The 18,829-nt window shown below is 37.1% G+C and overlaps 1 protein-coding gene across 1 annotated transcript in view; it reads left to right on the top strand.

Annotated features, from left to right (window-relative positions):
• Nucleotides 1-18,338, top strand: part of CDYL2 (chromodomain Y like 2) — a 62,797-nt gene extending 44,459 nt beyond the window's left edge. Inside the window, exons 4-7 of the mRNA XM_074582856.1 lie at nt 5,670-5,842; nt 10,490-10,700; nt 11,433-11,576; nt 13,788-18,338. Coding sequence (XP_074438957.1) covers nt 5,670-5,842; nt 10,490-10,700; nt 11,433-11,576; nt 13,788-13,946 — 687 coding nt within the window. The 3' untranslated portion in view covers nt 13,947-18,338. The remainder of the gene's footprint in view (nt 1-5,669; nt 5,843-10,489; nt 10,701-11,432; nt 11,577-13,787) is intronic.
• The last annotated feature ends 491 nt before the right edge of the window (nt 18,339-18,829 follow it).

The raw sequence follows: 18,829 nt of genomic DNA, 5'->3' as shown, positions 1-18,829 counted from the left end.
AAGGGGTCAAGGGCCTGAAAATGTATGAAATGAAGGACTTGGTATGTTCAGGCTGAACAGACATACCTTCACATTGCTGGCCGTGCTGTTCCGCATCAGCAGCGTTCAAATGCTGTAGCCAGTGAATTAATTCGGGCTCTTCAGCTCTGCCAAGCCAATCCATTTCATTCTTTGAAAATTTTCAATATGCCGGGAACCCACCTCTGTGGAAGAATAAACAATAAGCATATAATAGTCCTCCTCTTGCATCACCAGCATAGAGTATTTCTGGAACCTTTATTGAAGCTCACTTGAAAACCAGGAAATACATTTTAGAAAACTACATTACTGACCAGGATCTGGATGGTCAGGAATTAATCAAGGTAATGAGTTCTCCACATTGAGATTGTCTGTTTAAAACTCATCCAGGCTGAGAGCAATTGAAAGCTCTTGCTCTCTGAAGGCTGCTTGCTGGCAAACATGAAACGACTTCCTTGGCCTCGGTCCAGGCTGCAGCCCATGATCATTCACACCAGAAAATCCAGCACCTCCAATATTGGCAATTCCACACCCTTGCTGGCAATTACAGCAAAAATCCAAGGAATTGAAAGGAGGAATATGTTGAATGCCTTGTCCCCACAGTTTGTCAACCCTCGCCATAGCTGAGACAAACTGACAGAGTATTTTAGGGACATTTGCAACATTTTTGGTTTTGACACCTTTTATCACCAGTGAATAAAAAGTACAAACACAAAATTCCTACAAAATTAAGAAAGTGTGTTTCATTTTGTCAAAAGAAATGCCAGCTTCAAGCTTTATTAGGCATTCAGTACATTACGTTTGCCAAACAGTAAATGATAAATTCACTCAGAGCAGGTCTACTCGGTGTGGTTAAAATAGTGCTCTGGTTATTCTCGGCCCTCTACGTTAGGAAAAAAAGAAAAGGTGTGCACTGCCCATAATCATTATAAAATTAAGCTTATACAAAATCACTCCCACCCCTAAACAACCCTGCTTCCTTTTGTGCATTATCTTAATCTTCAGATCAAATTTAATAGTTTTGTTCAACCATTGGCCTCTGCTATTTATGCCAATTTAATTAAAATAGCGAAGAACTTAGTTATACACGAAAAAAGAAAAAAAAAAAGAAATGCTTAGAGAAGTTTGCCTGAATCTTCGTCCTATGGTTTTGGTAACCACATCACACCTGTGGGTTTGTGCAAGTGATTTTAGCGTGAAATGTGCCGATGCTCCTTCCAGCAGCATTTGCACTGATTGAAGTTGGCTCAGTGCCACTCTAGTAATTGAGTTTTTTTCTACAAATTGTTCTGGGCACTACAGAAAGTCTTTCTTATGTTTTACAAGACCTTATAAAACTTCCAAGCCAGTGTCATGAAACAGCATAGCTTGGTTTTATTGCAGGGGCTTAGGCTTGTTACTTTTAAAATTAATTTTTAAAATAGATATGTAGAATATTTCATCATTATAAATTCCATTAGGGCATTTTCTCTCATGGGTCTCTTGCTGCTTCTGAAGTTCATTCTCCAATGATGATGTTGCCGTTTTAACTCAGCACATTTCAAGGATCCAAATTCCGATCAAATTTAAGATTAAATGGATCCATCCCCTGTTTTTACTTTACACTATTAATACAGCTAGGAATTGCTATTTCCCTGAATTAAAAGCAAAACATACCCTAAACAGCTAATGTTTCCATGGAAGACTGATACAACTACCTGAAGTACACTTCTCAGACAAAAGCATTAGGTTTCAAATTTCTAACCATGAGAATTACAGGGTTGGAAGTTCTACCAGGTGCATTTTGGAGCACTGGTTTGCCATCACTTTTCTTTCCTTGCAACTTTTCCTAACTTAAGAAAAAGGCAGGTACAAGTTTACTGTTACCTATATTTTTGCTCTCATACAAAGACAAATTGTGGGGTTTGGCCAGTATTTCTGTCTGAAGCCAGCCTTGTAAGTTCCTAAACCCTTTATTTATCAAACAGAAAGGACTCAGCATCTGTTTGCACAAAGAGTCAGTAAGTAACAAAAAGTCTATTTATTTAAAAAGGTACGAGTGTGGAAGAGGTCCTGAGAACAACTGAATGTCTCTAAAATTTTATTTTACTGTAATATTTGCAGAATGTTTACCTTGAAGAATATCAACAGTGAATCCTTAGAGATTCAGAGAAGTTAACCTTTTAAACTAGTATTTCTATTTATATGAACAAGAGACTTCTGTTCAAGACACTTTGGGTAATTACGGTGATAAATTCCCAGCTCTGATTTCCCCAGAATGTAAGCAACACTGAAAGCAAAGGGCACCAAATGCCTTTTAAAATTTCCTACTTCCAGTGAAAGGCATTAAAATAAGCTTTTAGAAGCTTAATGAAGTTTTAAAACATTTTGTGTTTATTTTGCAATATAAGGTGTCCTGTTAAACAACTAACCAGCTTATTTTCTTGATGGGATTAAAAAAATAAGCAACTTTTGAGAAAGTGTTAATTTTATCGTATATTTGGGTTTCAGTAAAACAGTAAGTGAAGCATTAGGCCTGGTCTAGATTTATAATTCTATAAATTATCATAAGCTAAATAACTGGCCCAGACTGTTCTGTAAATACTTCCTCAGAAATTTTAGTCAAATGTATTTGAATAGAAATACTGTCCCCACAACTGAGAATTAACTAAAAGACCATAAAAAAGCTAATTAAAAAAAGCACGGAACTGGAGAATACTGCTATGGAGCCCTGCAAATAGAAATATTAGATCTGGTCCACTAGAGAAAGTAAAATTTAATTGAACAAATGCCATAGTTATATCAAAATGAGGGAAGGTTTAAGGATTATGGAAGAGAGAAAAAGAATATGGAATCTGACAAAGGAATGTAACTAAAGACACATAGTATCTCTATATTTGCAAACTGAATTCACTACCACATGAAATGGAAATTTGTGCTTAAAACCAGACAGCGGTTCTGAATTAAAATTGTATTTGCTTTCCAGTACTGCAGTTTAATACACAGTTCTGCAACCCTACAGACAAACCATCTTTTTTCTCTCTATTTTATTGTTAGTAGCTTTCCTATAATCGTGTAAATCTGTAGAGAAACCCCCATACCCAGAGAAGCAACGAGGAAAGCCATGATGCCGAGGCATTCGGCAGCAAGGGCGGGCAGCAGGTTGGCTGTGAGTAGGCTGAGTGACAAAGTGACCAGCTGAATTTTGGACTGCACCAGCAAAGGAATCATGCCATAGAACAAGGGAGTGAGAACCGACTTTGCTGGCATTGCTGTATTCCAGCGAGCCTCTGAGCACCTTTTGATGATAAAGTTACTGACAAACTTACTGATATTAAAAAAAAAAAGAACTTTTTGGGGCCTGAAAACACCAATATATTATGGTTTCCTGGTTTCTGATACTGTTTTCTTTTACTAGAAACTAGTGGAGCAGTGAAATTAAATTTCCACTCCTGCTCAAAAATACTATCCAAAATACTGTCAAAGCCTTCCCATTTTCAACCGTATCTGACAAATCAATTCCTAATAATGGACTTTTAATATCACCCTCTCCAAAACATTGAAAAAGCAGTGAGAGCAGAATATTGGTTTTTCCTACGAGTAGTAAAACCTCTGCTCAAAAGTTTGTTATGCTCCTAGATGGCTTTAGCCATCCAAATCAATGAGGGGTAAGATAAAAAAGAGGCAGGTTTGTTACGGTAATGATGTGTTTGAAGGACAGCAGTGGTAACATCAAAGAAATGGTAGATCTGCAAATACCACTGGAGGAAGGGGAACTGCAAAGAAACTTGCTGAATGGAGTCTCCTGTCGTGGCGTCATGTTTAAAGCAGCACCCCTCATTGTATATAAAAATGTTTGAGTGTTATCCTCTGATATTATTTATACATCCTCCCTAAGAAAGGGCAGATTTTGAGAACATTTAAAATAAAGAGGACAATCTGGCATTCACATGGAACTAGGAAAACAAAAATATGTATCCTTTTTTATTCTAACATCTACCACCTTCTGAAGTTTCTTTTTTAACTTTGAACAGAGGTTTTAGGGTGGTTTTTTTCCTTTGTTTCCCCTTTACAAAATGCGCAGTTTTGCTGTGTTTTTACCAACTGAGGGCTGACACAGCCTCTGAGACTCTGAGAATAAACAGTACTTGTAAAATCGCTGAAGACATTTTTGTACCTGCACAAAAATTTCCAATACACTTCCAAATTCTGCTGCTTTTAATTTACTTCACTTCCACCCACTGTCACATACTCGGTTATTGCAGGCGTTCTGAAGTGCACTTGTGAAAGTGAAGCATCGAAAAGTTCACCACCTGCTTTCTCATGTCCTGGTGTCAGCAGCCAGTGACAATCATTCTGATGCAAAGAGGTACGGAAAGCAGGCAGGTAGGATTGCACTGCACGGTTTCAATATACAAGTTCAAGCTTGGTCGCACAAGCCACAGGATTTCTAATAAAAAGCTACCTCAAATGGTATAAACAAAGCTTCTGTTCTGTGTTTAGGACATTTCTTAAATAAGACACTTCAGAGATCTAAAGAATTTTTGGAAACAGAAAACAGTGAACAAATATAATCACAAGCTAAAAATCTTGTTTTTCTCTCACGTGGCAACCATGCTTAATCCCTCAACCACATTTTGCTATCTTTTACCTAAATTTACACGAACAGGAAATCTTTCAGTGCAGAAGAGAAAAATTTGACTCAACAGGACCCTGTGTATAAGAAGTAGTCGGACACATCAGTATGTTTAAGCATTGGAAGCGTCACATGATGAAATCTCAGCCCTACTTCAGTAGGAGCGAATCACTAAAGAGAAAAGGGGAATCTGAAATGCCTGAAATCAATTACAGCTTACAAACTCTGCTGAATTGTGAGCAGACAAGAAGCTACCCATCAGAAGTTTATGAAATAATATTTCCTTTTAAAAATCATGAGGAAAACCAGTTCTGCTCAGATGAAAGGCTATTTCCTTACAATACCAGCAGCTCAATTCTATACAGATTTTGATTAGGTTTGATTTATGGTGCAATTAATAGCTTGATCCAGTTGTAAATCAGAGTGTAAAAATGTGTCTCTTTCAAGCGGCTCTTTTGCTCTAACTTTTGTAGACTTTTAACGGTATCACTGACCACAGAAAAATGCATAATATATTTGTCATGTTGATGTATATGATGTCCTCTTGTCCTGCCTTGCTCTGGTTCAAGTCATATAAACCATACTAGTTGAAGAACTGAAAACTGGGGTTTATAGATTTTGCTTACAACCTGCTGAGGTTAATAGGCTATTGTTGTGATAACCATGTTACTGAGGGTACAGTGATGTACACTGAATATACACGATGAAAATAAAAAAGTGTTATTTGAAATTATTAAATTGCAATCAAATAGCATAAGCTAGCTAGAATTTCCCATAGAATAAGCAAAGAACGGCCAAGTCCTAAAAACTCTGTGAATTAGTAAGCATCTACAAAGCACTTCCAGATATAAAATATTCTGTAAACTCTCAGTGTTATCATTCTAAGTATATTAAAATTATATTAATATATATAATTGATGTAAGTATTAATAGTGCCCAAAATGTAAGTCTCTCAAAATCAATAAGGTTTGTAAAACTAGGGAAATGATATTGCAACGGCATGCATGTCGAATTGTTTACTTTTCTTTATCCACAGATCATGAAGGAAGTTCGGAGAGCATTGTGCAATGCATCAGCTGATGACAGTAAACTCTTACTTCTCAGCGCAGTGGGAAGTGTATTCTGTAGTGGCCTAGATTACTCATATTTAATTGGCAGGTTATCCAATGACAGAAGAAAGGAAAGCACTAGGATTGCAGAAGCTATAAGGTGACCCAAGCTTACCTATGATCTCTAAATTATGAAATGCAGTGTGTGATTATAAAGCTACTTATCAGGTCCAAAAATGTTGTATATTTAAGTGTTGATTGCATTCTAATTATAGTCCTACAAATTTGTTTAGTAAGAAGAACCTTGGACCTTTCCTTGTTAGAAAAGAAAGCACATTTATTCCAGTGCTAATATCCATAGGGATTTATTTTATTCCACTTCTCTGTATTTAATATTTCAAATCATTCCTCCAAATTGAAATACAACTTTGTTGTTGTTTTTCCAAATTAGCTGTTGCTTCATGTTCTAAAGTGGTTCCTGAAAGGCAGATATTTTACTTGTTTTAATGTTCATCGTTTTAATGAATTTCAGTACAAATGAGAATCCATGGCTTACTCATATTCTGTTGAAATAGCAATCTGCCACTGTATTTCAGAACCTTATTAGAAGGGTCTCCACTCTTTTTCTTAAACTTAAATTACTTAATATATATGTAAATGTAGTTTTATTTTCATAACTAAAATGTGACTTTCCTTATATATATCACATTACCTTAATAGAAATCCAGGGATTATGACATGCAGTCTACAAATCAATCTGCACAATACATCACCAAATACTTCCATTATCCACAAGGTATACTTTATACATATTTAGCAGATCTTCCAGTATAAATTGACATTACTCCTCTAAAGCCAATGGTATTTCAGCAGTCTGTACCAGGAAAGGGTTTGGTCCCTTTTTTCCCCCCACTTCTTAAAAATAAATATTATTCTTCTGAAAGCTTTAAAACCTTATGCTACAATTCTATGAAGGAATATTAAATAATTTGCTCTACAACAGATCTATATTTTGGATATATTAGTATAATGCAAGGTGAGGTCGTTACATGACATATATTAACCACCAATTATCTTGGTTACAACTACTGCAGATCAGTTTGGATTCTCAGTTTAATACTTTTGAAATTCTCAAAGTAGTAATTATTTTGAAAGAATTTAAAATGTACTTCTTAAATAAAATAAAGTATGACCTGTTTTTAAGACCCTAGCTATGCTTGAATATCATGTAGTGAAATTTAAAAAAAGAAAAAACCTTTGAAGGACACATCCTAATTATTATTATTTTTTAATGTGAGGGATTTTTAATAATGTGGAACAAGAAAAAATATGGGGGAAGAAAATCAATATTGTTCGAAAATACAGGCACACTTACACTTCATTGGAAGACAAATATTTAATGTTATTAATGTAAATATTGTGTAGATAGGTATAATTATATATGTATACATTTATCTACACACATGTAATATACAGATGTACTTATCAATTCAACAATTAAATGAGTATAAGCCAGACTATGAGTTTTTCCACCCATGGACTCCCAGAACACTCTTGAAATCCTGGTACAATGTACTGCTCCTTGTCAAGAATGTCGGCTTCAGGCCCACTGGAAATAGATTTTTATTGTACTTCTGGAAACAATACGCTACGTTTTCCATTTAGCACTCTCTGTGCTTTCTTTGAACAAAGGACTCAACTCATGGAAAATATACTGTAATAAGAGTAGAAAAAAATGTACACTTCGCTTTTTCAGTGGTTAGGATGTCCTAAAACACATTAACAGATCTCTGCCTCCACTGCTTTACATCAAGTTAGACTTGTATCAAAATTAAATTAAAATCTTGATTACCGCATGTTTCCACTTTCTAAAGTATGGATCTCATATACTGATCACAAGTTAAAACTGAAGTTTAAATACCCATCAAGTCTCATCTCACTTGGAATGCCTTATTTATTTGGCCCCTGTCCTCATCCACTGCCTTTGGGGCTTGCAGCTCACAGATGTGTGGCACTGTAGCTTCTCTCCAGGTCCTGAACATAGATCCATCAGACGTGTGTCTGGCGTTGCATTCCTGGAGGAGGTGAAAGGCAGGCAGACAGACCACACTGCAACTGTGCATATGTGGCCTACAGAGCCCTGCAATCAAAAGACTCGCTGGAAGGCATTCCCAGCATCAGTCTCCCTTGTCACATCATCAGTCGGGCATCGTTATGTGACCTGATGCATAAAATTCTGGGTGTGCTCAGAAGAAAACAAAGGAGGACAACTTTATTTGCTCAACTTCTTTATAGTCTTTGACATACTTATGAGCCCTGACCTGCAATGAGACCTCTGCAACGATGCAGAGGTATCTGAGCATCCCAAAGTGTATTCAATGGTCAGCTTCCCAGATATCCTCTGGCAAAACCAAAAGTCTTCTGCACATGACACTTTTTCCTGTCTTTGAGCTTCTGGCTCTATGGTGCAACAACAGTTACAATTTTAAGTCCTTTTCAAAGACTGCCTTGAACTGAAACAAGGATCTTCTAGCCCAGAAACTACATGTGTGAACTTCCAGTCATGGAAACATGGCAGGTTCTAGATACAAAGATGACTCACCAAAACAAATAACATACCAAAAGGGAACACAGAGAAGTGGAGTGCTAGACACTGCCGCTTCCGTAGACCAAATGCAAGCATTTGTTCCCCTCACAAGATCCCAATATTTTAGCCTTCCACTCCATCCTATAGGTCGCATGTTCCATACCCATCCATTATACCATCCTCTGTGCTCCCCATCCTTCCCTCATGGCAGAGGCTCACTGTGTCTTCTTAATGTTCTGTTCCACTCTCTCCCCACCTCCAGGTCCTCCTTTCCTTGCTCACTCCTATGACAACTTCCCATTTCCTTCAACCCTTCCCCTCCATTAATGTGTTCTGCTTTGTTCTTCCTCCCCATCATCTAACCATTTCCTCTCCACATCCCTAATTGCTTTTCCATATTCACCTCCAGTCTCATTTATCACCACATGCTTCCTGCTTTTCTCCACAACATCATTTTCTTCTGCCTCCGCATGGTCCTCAGATCTGCTGCCACCATTTATCTATAGTTTGTTCTTTTTACCTAACATTTGTCATATCCCTATCTGTAGTCCTACTTGGGAGGCTTACTTGCTTAACTACTAAGGTTCTCAAAATTTTAAAATTAATCAGGTGCAGCGATCCACAGTCATCACTCCACCATAAACAACTGAAGAAATAACGAGCTAAGGGAACAGCATTGCTTCTGCAAACAAAAATGAACCACAACTCTCCTTAACCCTGCTATCCTCTAGAAAGAAATGGTCTTGAACAGACAAATTCTTCATTTCACTCTCTTTGTCTTGCCTCTGATCTTCTGTTTTATTACTCACTGTATGAACAGAGCTGAATCAATTCCCATGAGTCTCTATTTTCCCATGGTCAAAAAAATCAACTCCTTACTAGATAGCCCGAAAAAAAGAACCCATTCATTGAACATTTAATGCTGGGTCACCTCAAACTCTTCATTTTCATTTAAAATATAGCCAATGCCCTTGCACTTCAGTCCAATAAAATACTTATCTTCAGTATATTTTCCGGTTTTTGCCAAATCGGCACTCTGACCTGGAAGGCACACCTCCTGTTCCCAGATACAGAAGTCTAGGTCTTTTTGACCTCACTGGGAGAGCTGCAACTCATCAAAGGGCGCATTTGACAAAATGTTCTTTCCTAAAATCTGTCAGCAAAGATGCGCTCTGGACCTAATAAATACCCAGTGCAGGAACAGAATCTCCTTTTGTTTTGAATTTGATTTATACGTGTCTCTTTTCTAAAGTAATTGAGCATCTCGTTTGCCTCCATATACCTGCTGTGCACTGAGCTGCTGGAGCCCATAATTTGCCCACAATTACACTCATGCTTTTTCCTAATTGGTGTATAGAATGTTCCATTCAACAGATGTCTTTCCACAGTTGCTGGTAGATAACTTATTTAAAATACCTCCTCATTGCACAGCATTTAACATGTTCTAGTTCATTCATCCAGATGAATCTGATCACATTTACTTCCCCATTATTTCTCATCGCTTCACATTTACTGTTGTAGGCAGGCAAGGGCATCTACTTTGTCACCTCTTTGCCAAAGACATTTGCAGTGAAGACCCAACAGATTGCTAACGTAATTCTTTCCCTGTTCAAACATTTCTCTTTCTCTCACTGACTCCCCTTTGTGGGTCTTATTCTTTCCACCGGTGTGCCGTAAACGTTTACTATCTCCCAATCCATTGATGGGACTTGCAGCAAGCTTTGACAAGCTTTTGATCTTAAGAGGACTTTTTGAAAAAAAAATAAATATTCAGCAATCCACCTTTGAGTTTCCTGTCTTTCATACTATAATATGTTCATCAAGTTAGCCAAACCAGAATCCATACTAGCCACTGTGGAACAAAGTGAGAAGCGCTATGTATACAAGCTCACGAGTAACTGGTCCAGAAGTAAACCTAAACCTAACTAAACCATTTTGCAAAAAGTACAACAGTCAGTGCATTACAGTTAATCAATTCATATACAACATATACAAAAGTATTCAGGAATTCGGAAAGATTAAATAACTAAATACGAGCAAAATTTTCCATGTGCAAATTAGAAAGTATCGTGCAATTCTGACCTCGTAAAACTGGGCCATGGCATTTATTGTGTTCATCTGTGGTTCTAATTATTTTTCAGATTAATTACTTTAAGCTAGGGTATTTATCTAAGTGTTACTTCTGTATTCAAGATCTTTCTTTTATTTTTTTTATTTTAGGGATTTTGTAAAAGCTTTTATTCAATTTAAGAAGCCAATTGTGGTTGCTATCAACGGCCCTGCTCTTGGGTTAGGAGCTTCTATTTTACCACTATGTGATATCGTTTGGGCAAGTGAGAAGGCATGGTTTCAGACACCATATGCAACAATCCGACTCACTCCAGCTGGCTGCTCATCATACACATTCCCGCAAATTCTGGGTGTTGCACTGGTAAGGTTTTCCATCTCAAATTGTTGAAGAACCTTTCTTAAATTCATGCTCTTCTTTCTCTGTTTAAAAAGTAAAACAGAAAACAACTGTTTCTCTTAATTGTCATGGATGGAAATGAAATCTGTTGAAAGTTCATCCAATCCCTAGCAATTTCTTATCACAAAATGACCTCAGAATTCAATATATTACACATGCTGTACACAAGAAAGAATGAACACTGGTTGAAAAAGCCAAGATTGCCAAGATCGTAGAAAAGACAAGAAATGCATTAGCAGAATAGTGCTGCGGAGTCCTTGTCTGTATTGTGTTAGGATTGTGTAGTAATAGAGCAAGATACAGCTCTCTGGTCGCTAAAGACAAGCTGTAATAATTCCAGTACGGTTGCTTGGTATTTACCAGTATAACAAAGCAGAATTTGCCCCACAAAGTATTTTATACTGGGTTCCATGGCTCTTGGCACAGTATCACTGTATCACTGACAGTTACTCTTGTAAAATCAGCAATACAGATTCATCATGCATGCCAGCACATTTCTCTTAAATGAAACCCATGCTGTGCTCTGGCCACCTGCACAATCCTTAAATAGCTACCGAAACTCCTTTTAAAGTATTTTGCAGTATGGAAAGATACGGGAGAGCATTTGTAAATTTAATCTTGAAAATAGCAGGCAAGGATGGAAAATTTTTAAGGGAATCATAACCCAAGATCACAAGTAATCTTTTGGTTTCACAGGCAAATGAAATGTTGTTCTGTGGGAGAAAGCTGACAGCACAGGAAGCCTGCAGCAGAGGACTAGTGTCACAAGTATTTTGGCCAACAACATTTAGCCAAGAAGTGATGTTACGAGTGAAAGAAATGGCATCCTGCAGTGCAGTGGTAAGAAATCAAACTCCTTTGTGACTATATTATATTTCACAGAGGTAAGGTGTGCTCCCAAGGCTCATCGCATGGTGGGTCCTCAGTTTCCACAACCATACCGGTAAAAGGAGACTAACAGAAAATCTGGATAGGGATCAGTGAGCTCGCGGAGTTTCTCATTTTCCCCATCTTTACATTTATTCAATATTAATGGAACCTCCTTGCCCCAGATTGTGTAAGGGGATTTTAGCATAGGTTTCCTTCATGAAGGTGAAAGAGCCTGAAACTATACAACAGCACGGGGAGATCTCTGTAGGGCCAGTAAGAAAATGTATTTGCCTTTCACGTTGTCCTGGCCTACTGTGTTTCAGCTGAGTCTGCCTTCTTTTCTGCACCTGCATAATTCCTGATTCTGCAGAATGTTCTACACAGTGCACCAGAAGGGTGGGATAGTGTCAGCTAACCTCTGCTGTGACGGAGAGGTGACATCCAGACACAGAGGGATTTGAACACAGTCTGGTCACAGTGTTTACTTTTGTGTACGTAAAAGTTGAAAGAAAATCCTTTCCTTTTTTTAATTCCTAAGGTTTTTTTCCTTCAGGCAGATATACTCCTATTCTGGGCACATCCGTGTTTAAAAAAAAAAGGCAGTGAAGAAAGTGATACTGGCTGCAATAAAACAGCACTAACTAAAGTGCAAATTGTTGCTGTTTCTTGCTAGACTTCCTATGCCTGAAACCGTCTTAGCATCCCTGAGTTTCATTTAAAAGATCCGTTGTAAAAGAGAGGGTAGAGACACAGGAGATTTTTAATTAAATGAAGTGTAGATTAGATCTCACAAAAGACATTCGAATGAAACTCTCTGGAAATGTAGCATAAGCTTATTTGATCATACTGATATAATGTGTATTATATGAGTTGGGAAAACCTCTGGGCCATACTGTGAATTCTTCCTTCCTTCACTGTTATCAGCTGTCAATGAAATTTTCTCTTGAGACCTGTTAGAAGGACTGGTGCTAACTTGTGGACAAAGATGAGAGTTAAAACTGGCAAGGACTAGATTTACTCTCTGAGATCCTAAATGCAAATCAGGCTGAAGTCACAAAAACAAAGAATATGATGAGCTCATCCAAGTTCACTGTGGATACTTGTTCGCAGACAGAAAAAATACACAGGGCCCACAATTTACAATTAACACCATTTACTTGAGTTAAAGAGAAATACTACTTTGGAATAGCAGTGTTGTAACCTAAACCAGACAGGAACTGGGCTTAACACGTAGGTGTTGACAAAGCTGAGTGGAGAGTGTGCGTCTCCCTTACCATAAACACTGTATTAGTTTACATGAAATCTTCTGCCCTCAGAAAATCAGTAATGTATGAATTATTAATGGATTTGTTTGACTAGTTGCCTTCCTTGTGAGATACGTACTGGTGTTACATATTTCAAAAAGAATTTTAAAGGATGCAATCTCGATGTATTTAAAAATGGGTGTGGGAAAAACGAGCTGAACAATGGGACCTGCTGTTTGTGCCTTTGAGAACGTGCAGCAAGTACTAAGGGCTTGAGATTGGGCTTTCCATTGCAAACCCCTTAGGTGATTTGTTATGATGGCTTGTATGTTCCAAGTAATTCTAACTGCAGAACACAGTCAGACCGTGCTTGTTTTGCCTAACACCCTTCTTTTATAAAATATTTCACTTTTATAAAACGTAATTAAATAAACTTTAAAAGGTATTTGCAATAGAGGCCCTTTCCTATTCACTTCTGTTTTGATAAGAAGGCACGAGGGAAAATTGTTAAAGATGATGGACATCCACATTTGGGTTTCCAACCTCTGTAACATTAAAGACTACCTTCCAGAAAACGGGTAGCCAGTATGTCATGCCTCACACATTTTCATTTTAAGGGACCACATTTTCAACAGGAGGGAGTTCAACTCCTTCTAGAGCTTCATGGCAGACCTTCAATACACTAAGGTACTTCAAAATCCCTCATTCCTTTTAAAAATGTTGGCACTGATGCATTAACCTCAGAAGTCCTTAATTCTTAAAGATGCTGACTATCAGCAAGTGGCGTTATGGCTGTAAATCAAATCTGATTTCTGTGCCCAAATGAGTTATTTAGATGATTGTAAATCAGAGTCAGTAGCGTGAAAATGCTGTTCACACCGTTATCCATAATGTTTTAAAATTCAAAATAAAATACTGAGTGATATTTTGGCTTTAGGTATTGGAAGAGTCCAAATGTCTTATGCGGAGCTTCCTGAAATCCGGACTTGAAGATGTGAATGAGAAAGAGTGTCAGATGTTAAAACAGCTGTGGAGTTCTTCCAAAGGACTGGATTCATTATTCAGCTACTTGCAAGACAAAATTTATGAGGTCTGATGTCTTGGCCTAACTTAAAGAGAAAATGCTCCACTTACGAACAGAATCAGACATTACCTGTGTTTGAAAAGCAAAGGCAATGCATCGTTGAGGAATTTGTGACAGTGTATCCTAATACCTATGGTTGTGTCGATTTCCTTGTGAGCTACACGGCTGCTTGTAGCTGGTTTGATTTTGTGTAACCGAGACGTAGGCAGGCTTGTTCAGTGCACATAATCTCTACAGAGGGCTGCATCTTTCACACGCTCATCCAGATAAAAGTATACATTCCATGTGCTGAGAAGCACCACTGAGGCCCAGTAAGGCACACCATCTGTAACGATTTGATTTTGTCTGTCCTTCTTAACTTATTCTTGCTGTTGCAACACATCTGGGCTGACACAGAGGGCTCAATCTAAAAACCGGGTCAGCACAATATTTTGTAGACCCAAACACCATACTTTAGAAATATTTTAATTATTTTTTTTCTAAGTTCTAACAGTGTAATGAAAAAAATCTGATAATTTATATGTATAATATGTAAAGTTAGTTTTACAAAAACTACTAGGATTTTTTTTCTTTGTTGAATTTATTTAACTTATTTATTTTGTGTTCATATTCAGCTGTTTATTGATCACAGATCTTATTTTCATACTTCCCTTGACTGAATTAATGGCATCACATGAGAATGCAAAGACATTTTTAGCAGCAATTTGTGTAGAAAAATAAAGAATATATAGAAAACACACAGAACGCTGTGGGCAGTAAAAGAAACAGCCACGTGCATGCTCCTCTATGTGCAAAATTGTACAAAAATGTGTGAACTAGATTCATTTGCCAGGGTTAAGGGAAAAAAAGTGGATTCTGAAACAGTGAGTCCCCCCCTAGGTCTCTCTTCACTTTCTGCCTTCTTGAGGAGCACTGAAGGGCTTGCCAACAAGATGCTTTATTTAAGTTTACTATATTCCTGTTAGCCGGATGTCAGTAACAGGGTGAGTGGTGCCGTTATGTGGCATCGTACTGTTTTTCAGGTTTAAACATCCCCTTTTGGTCTGAAGTCTACAAGCAAATCCTTATGAGCCTTAGTCTAGTTGCCTGATTCCTCAGGTGTGAGATAATTTCTGCTCTGGAGGCCTTTGAGGGTGGGCCAACAGTTTATACAAGGTGCTAGGTATTGAACTAAGTGGAGGGAGAGGTTTGGTTTTGTTTTTCCCAGCTCTCCACACCTGGCCACCCCACCATCTGTTACAAGAACTTATGGCTATCCATAAAAGCAGTCCAATAAACGACAAAAATCCGATCTGCTATTTTAGAATGTGATCCTAGTACTTTTCAGTGACACTGACTGACTTCTGAACACTGGATCTCTCTCATTTCTTTCTTGCTAGTAAAGCAATTAATATGGAAATAACACAAGCATGCTCTGTGACTTCACCTGCCATTTTAGTGTGCCCAAATTAAAACCTCTTGAAGCAAAAGCTTTGCACATTTGTTTGCTTTGTAATTTGTGCACTTGCTCTCCATCCTCGAGCTCAGTCACTTGGTTATGGTATAAACCTCTGCAAATGAGGCTGCTAGGTTTTCTCCCTCCCAGTACTTCCATGAAGAGTTTCAAAAAGCCTTTATAAAGTTAACGAACAGGTGATTATAGTAAACAGAAGCCTTCAACACATTAAACATTTCTTTTTCCACAAGTAATTAAAAGCGCTGTTTCTGTGGCCTAATTGTACCACTGAATTTTAAGGAAATCATTACAGGCAGATGTTCTCATGGAAATTCTTCATTAAAAAGACAAAATCTGGTTTCGAGTTAGCCCATTTTAAATGTTTTCAAAAAAACTTATCCAAACAAGTAACTTAGTTTTCAATGTCTGAAAGGGAACTCTTCCAATAACTATTTGAAGTGATAGATGCGCCACTTGTTTTATACTAATACTTGCTTATTTCCACAACCTGCCAGCAATGCCACAGAGCGCGTGCGCCAAGACTTGCTTGGATCAAGGCCCCCGGCCCCCCTGCTATGCCCGTGTGCGCAGGTGAGTCACCTGTGTGCAGCCCCAGTCAAAGGAGAGGGAGTACTCAAGCGAAAACCACTCGCACGCATCCGTGTTTGCACAATCAGGCCTCCAGCATATATGACTTCAGAGGAAAAAAAAAAAAAGCAATGGAAAGTACCATGATTCCTCAATTTCCTTTATTTCCTTTATTCCCGTCCAGAGAGCCATAACCCCCTAGTCATGTGTTAATAAGATATGAGGAAGTTTATTTCAATACTATGCTTGGGTTTTGTAGATAAATATAGAAAAATTGCTCAGCAATGTGAAGGTATGCTTTCCATATGAGATTTTCAGAGAAGAATCATACGTTGTTAGACCTTTAAACTGCATCATTTCATCTGAATTTTCAGATATCTGTATCTTAGCTTTTTTTATGACAAAGGAATGGTTGAAATACATTTTCTATAATTATTTTTCCATTAAAGCAAGCGCTAACCATAGTTAACATTTTTAATTATTCATATCTATACAGTTACAATCTAGTTTTCATGGAATCTATTTTCCCTTCCAAAAAGAGTAATAACAATGTCAAAAGTTTCTTTTTCCATTATTTAAAGATCAGAATCAATTTTCTCTTGTGTTTCTGTCCTTACTAGGTATTCAGATATCTAGATGTACTGTACATATTAGTCTGGGTACCTTTACTAATATTCACAGTATTTAAGATTATAAATGCAATTTGTTGTTAAGTATGTTATTTTATTCTTGTGTAAATTGTTTTGTACAATCTTTAAAAATCTACAGTTTTGCATTTGTAGATATTAAAGGTAAGCAATTTATTTTGTGTTGTCCTGCATGTATATTTTTGCTGTAGATAAGTGTTGCTTAGTTTACTATTTCAGTACATTTCTGTTTAAATGAATAAGCTTACAAACTTTAATACAGTATATATTTTCAGAATATAAACTTTTATATTTCTGTGGTAGGTTAGGGTATGCGTTTTAGGCAATCTTTTTCACTACTCTTAACTGTTCTTTTAATCTATAATATAATGGTTTTGTGCCAATAGTTTTTCATTAGAATAAAATGCTCTTTTAACATTAGGGATAAACAGACAATTTTGGTTGGGGTTTGTTTTATTTTTTTTTTATTATTATTATTTTGCCAGCCTTTTACAGTTTTAAATGTAATTTATAAATGTATTGCATTTGTGAATAAGCCTTACCATTAGGTACAAGAAATCTTTAAAGCTACATAATTGCTTATGTAGTACTAAGGACTTCCCCAAATAATTGCTGTAAGAAAGTTAGCAAATCAGAGTACAGGGCCTTAAGTTTTTCTTGTGAAAAGGGTAATACGGGTTGTTTCTTTTGAACAACATAGGTAGACTTGTCAGCCTGGGCTTTGTTATATATAAACTGTGCATTTGTGCTCCCAACCACAGTAGTTTAATCTCAGGCTTTGTGTGGCTGGGTCTATAAAAGTCAAATCTGGCTAAAGCCAGCACTCTTTAGGAGACACTAAAGAAGTTTACATAAGAGACTTATAGACAATCTTAATCATAGTACATTTGGGTACTCCGTATCCTAGATGTGTTATCTGTGTCTGCCCAATTAACCGTATGTTTTAAGCCATATTAAATCTCTTTACTGCTATTTTAAATACTACACTGAAAGTCATTCACTAGCTTGCTTACTCACAGACAGGATTTAAATTTTTAGTGAATAAAAGATATTATGCCTTCCATAAAAACAAAGGACCAAAGAGTTGCATTATTCTAACAAAGCATTAGTTCCTTCGCCAGTGAACTAGTTTGACATTTGTACTGAAGATCAAATAGTCTCTTTCTGCTACAAACACTGCATTCTCATCCGTGGCAAGCGTAAGGGGAAAAGATGTATCCACTGACCTATTGGGAAAGGAGTGACGTTCAGCTAGGATGGCATGTCTATTGGTAAGGCTTATTACCAAACCTCTGAGATGAAGCAAAGAACCAAAAATTCACAAATTATGTCAATGTAAATTTATTTTCAGAACTTGCACAAATAATTAATTGTAGAACTTTGCAAATTAGGCCCTTAAGTTATTTTGTCAGAACGCCATGGGACAGACTAAAACAATTTCTAATATTTGTAATGATGAGTACATATTATAATATTATAAGGGTACAGGCACCCCTATATCACAGTGTTGTAAATATTTTCTGAAACTGGTACAGTACTGAGGGACTTGTATCTTCTGATATATCAAATATTGACTGTCTAGATCAAATTGTACACAATTTATTTGTTGATGGTCCTGTAACTAGTGTATGGACACATTTCTGGGTGCCTTAGAAGTTGTATTTTTCATGTGTGTTAATATGCAGTATTTATACATTGTGAGAAGCTGCTTTGAATAAAAACATTGAAACTTCATTTCAATGCAGTGATTTTCAGTTTTATATAATCAGAATGAATGTGAGACGTACCCTCGTATTATATATGATAAAGCTATTCATGGACTTCTGCCTTTTGAAAGAAAGCAGGCATACAGCAGGATTTGTAAAAGAGAAATTAAAACTTTTTTTTTTTCAACTGGCAAAAACCTGGGCACTAAAAGACGCTGCAATAAGAACTCTGAAATGATTCATCATCATCCATTTCATTTATCATGTCATGATTAAATCCAAGAAAACCACCGAGAACTGTCTTACAAATACACTTCTAGGACACCATTATCACTTCCACTATTTGATATGTGCAGGTCACCTAAAGCATATCTGTCCAGAACCAACTACCGCATACAGTACTTCAGCTCCACATGAGGGAATTTGATTTTGAAGTGGTATTTTCCAGGCAGGCCAAGGTTCCACCCAGAACCCGCTGTGGTCCTCCTAAATGGTTTAGATGGGGTTCCTTCACGGAAT

This window comes from Larus michahellis, chromosome 4 (assembly GCF_964199755.1).
Source record: "Larus michahellis chromosome 4, bLarMic1.1, whole genome shotgun sequence".
Taxonomy (NCBI): Eukaryota; Metazoa; Chordata; class Aves; order Charadriiformes; family Laridae; genus Larus; species Larus michahellis.
Note: the sequence above shows the minus strand (reverse complement) of the source record. Positions and strands in the feature narration are given on the sequence as shown.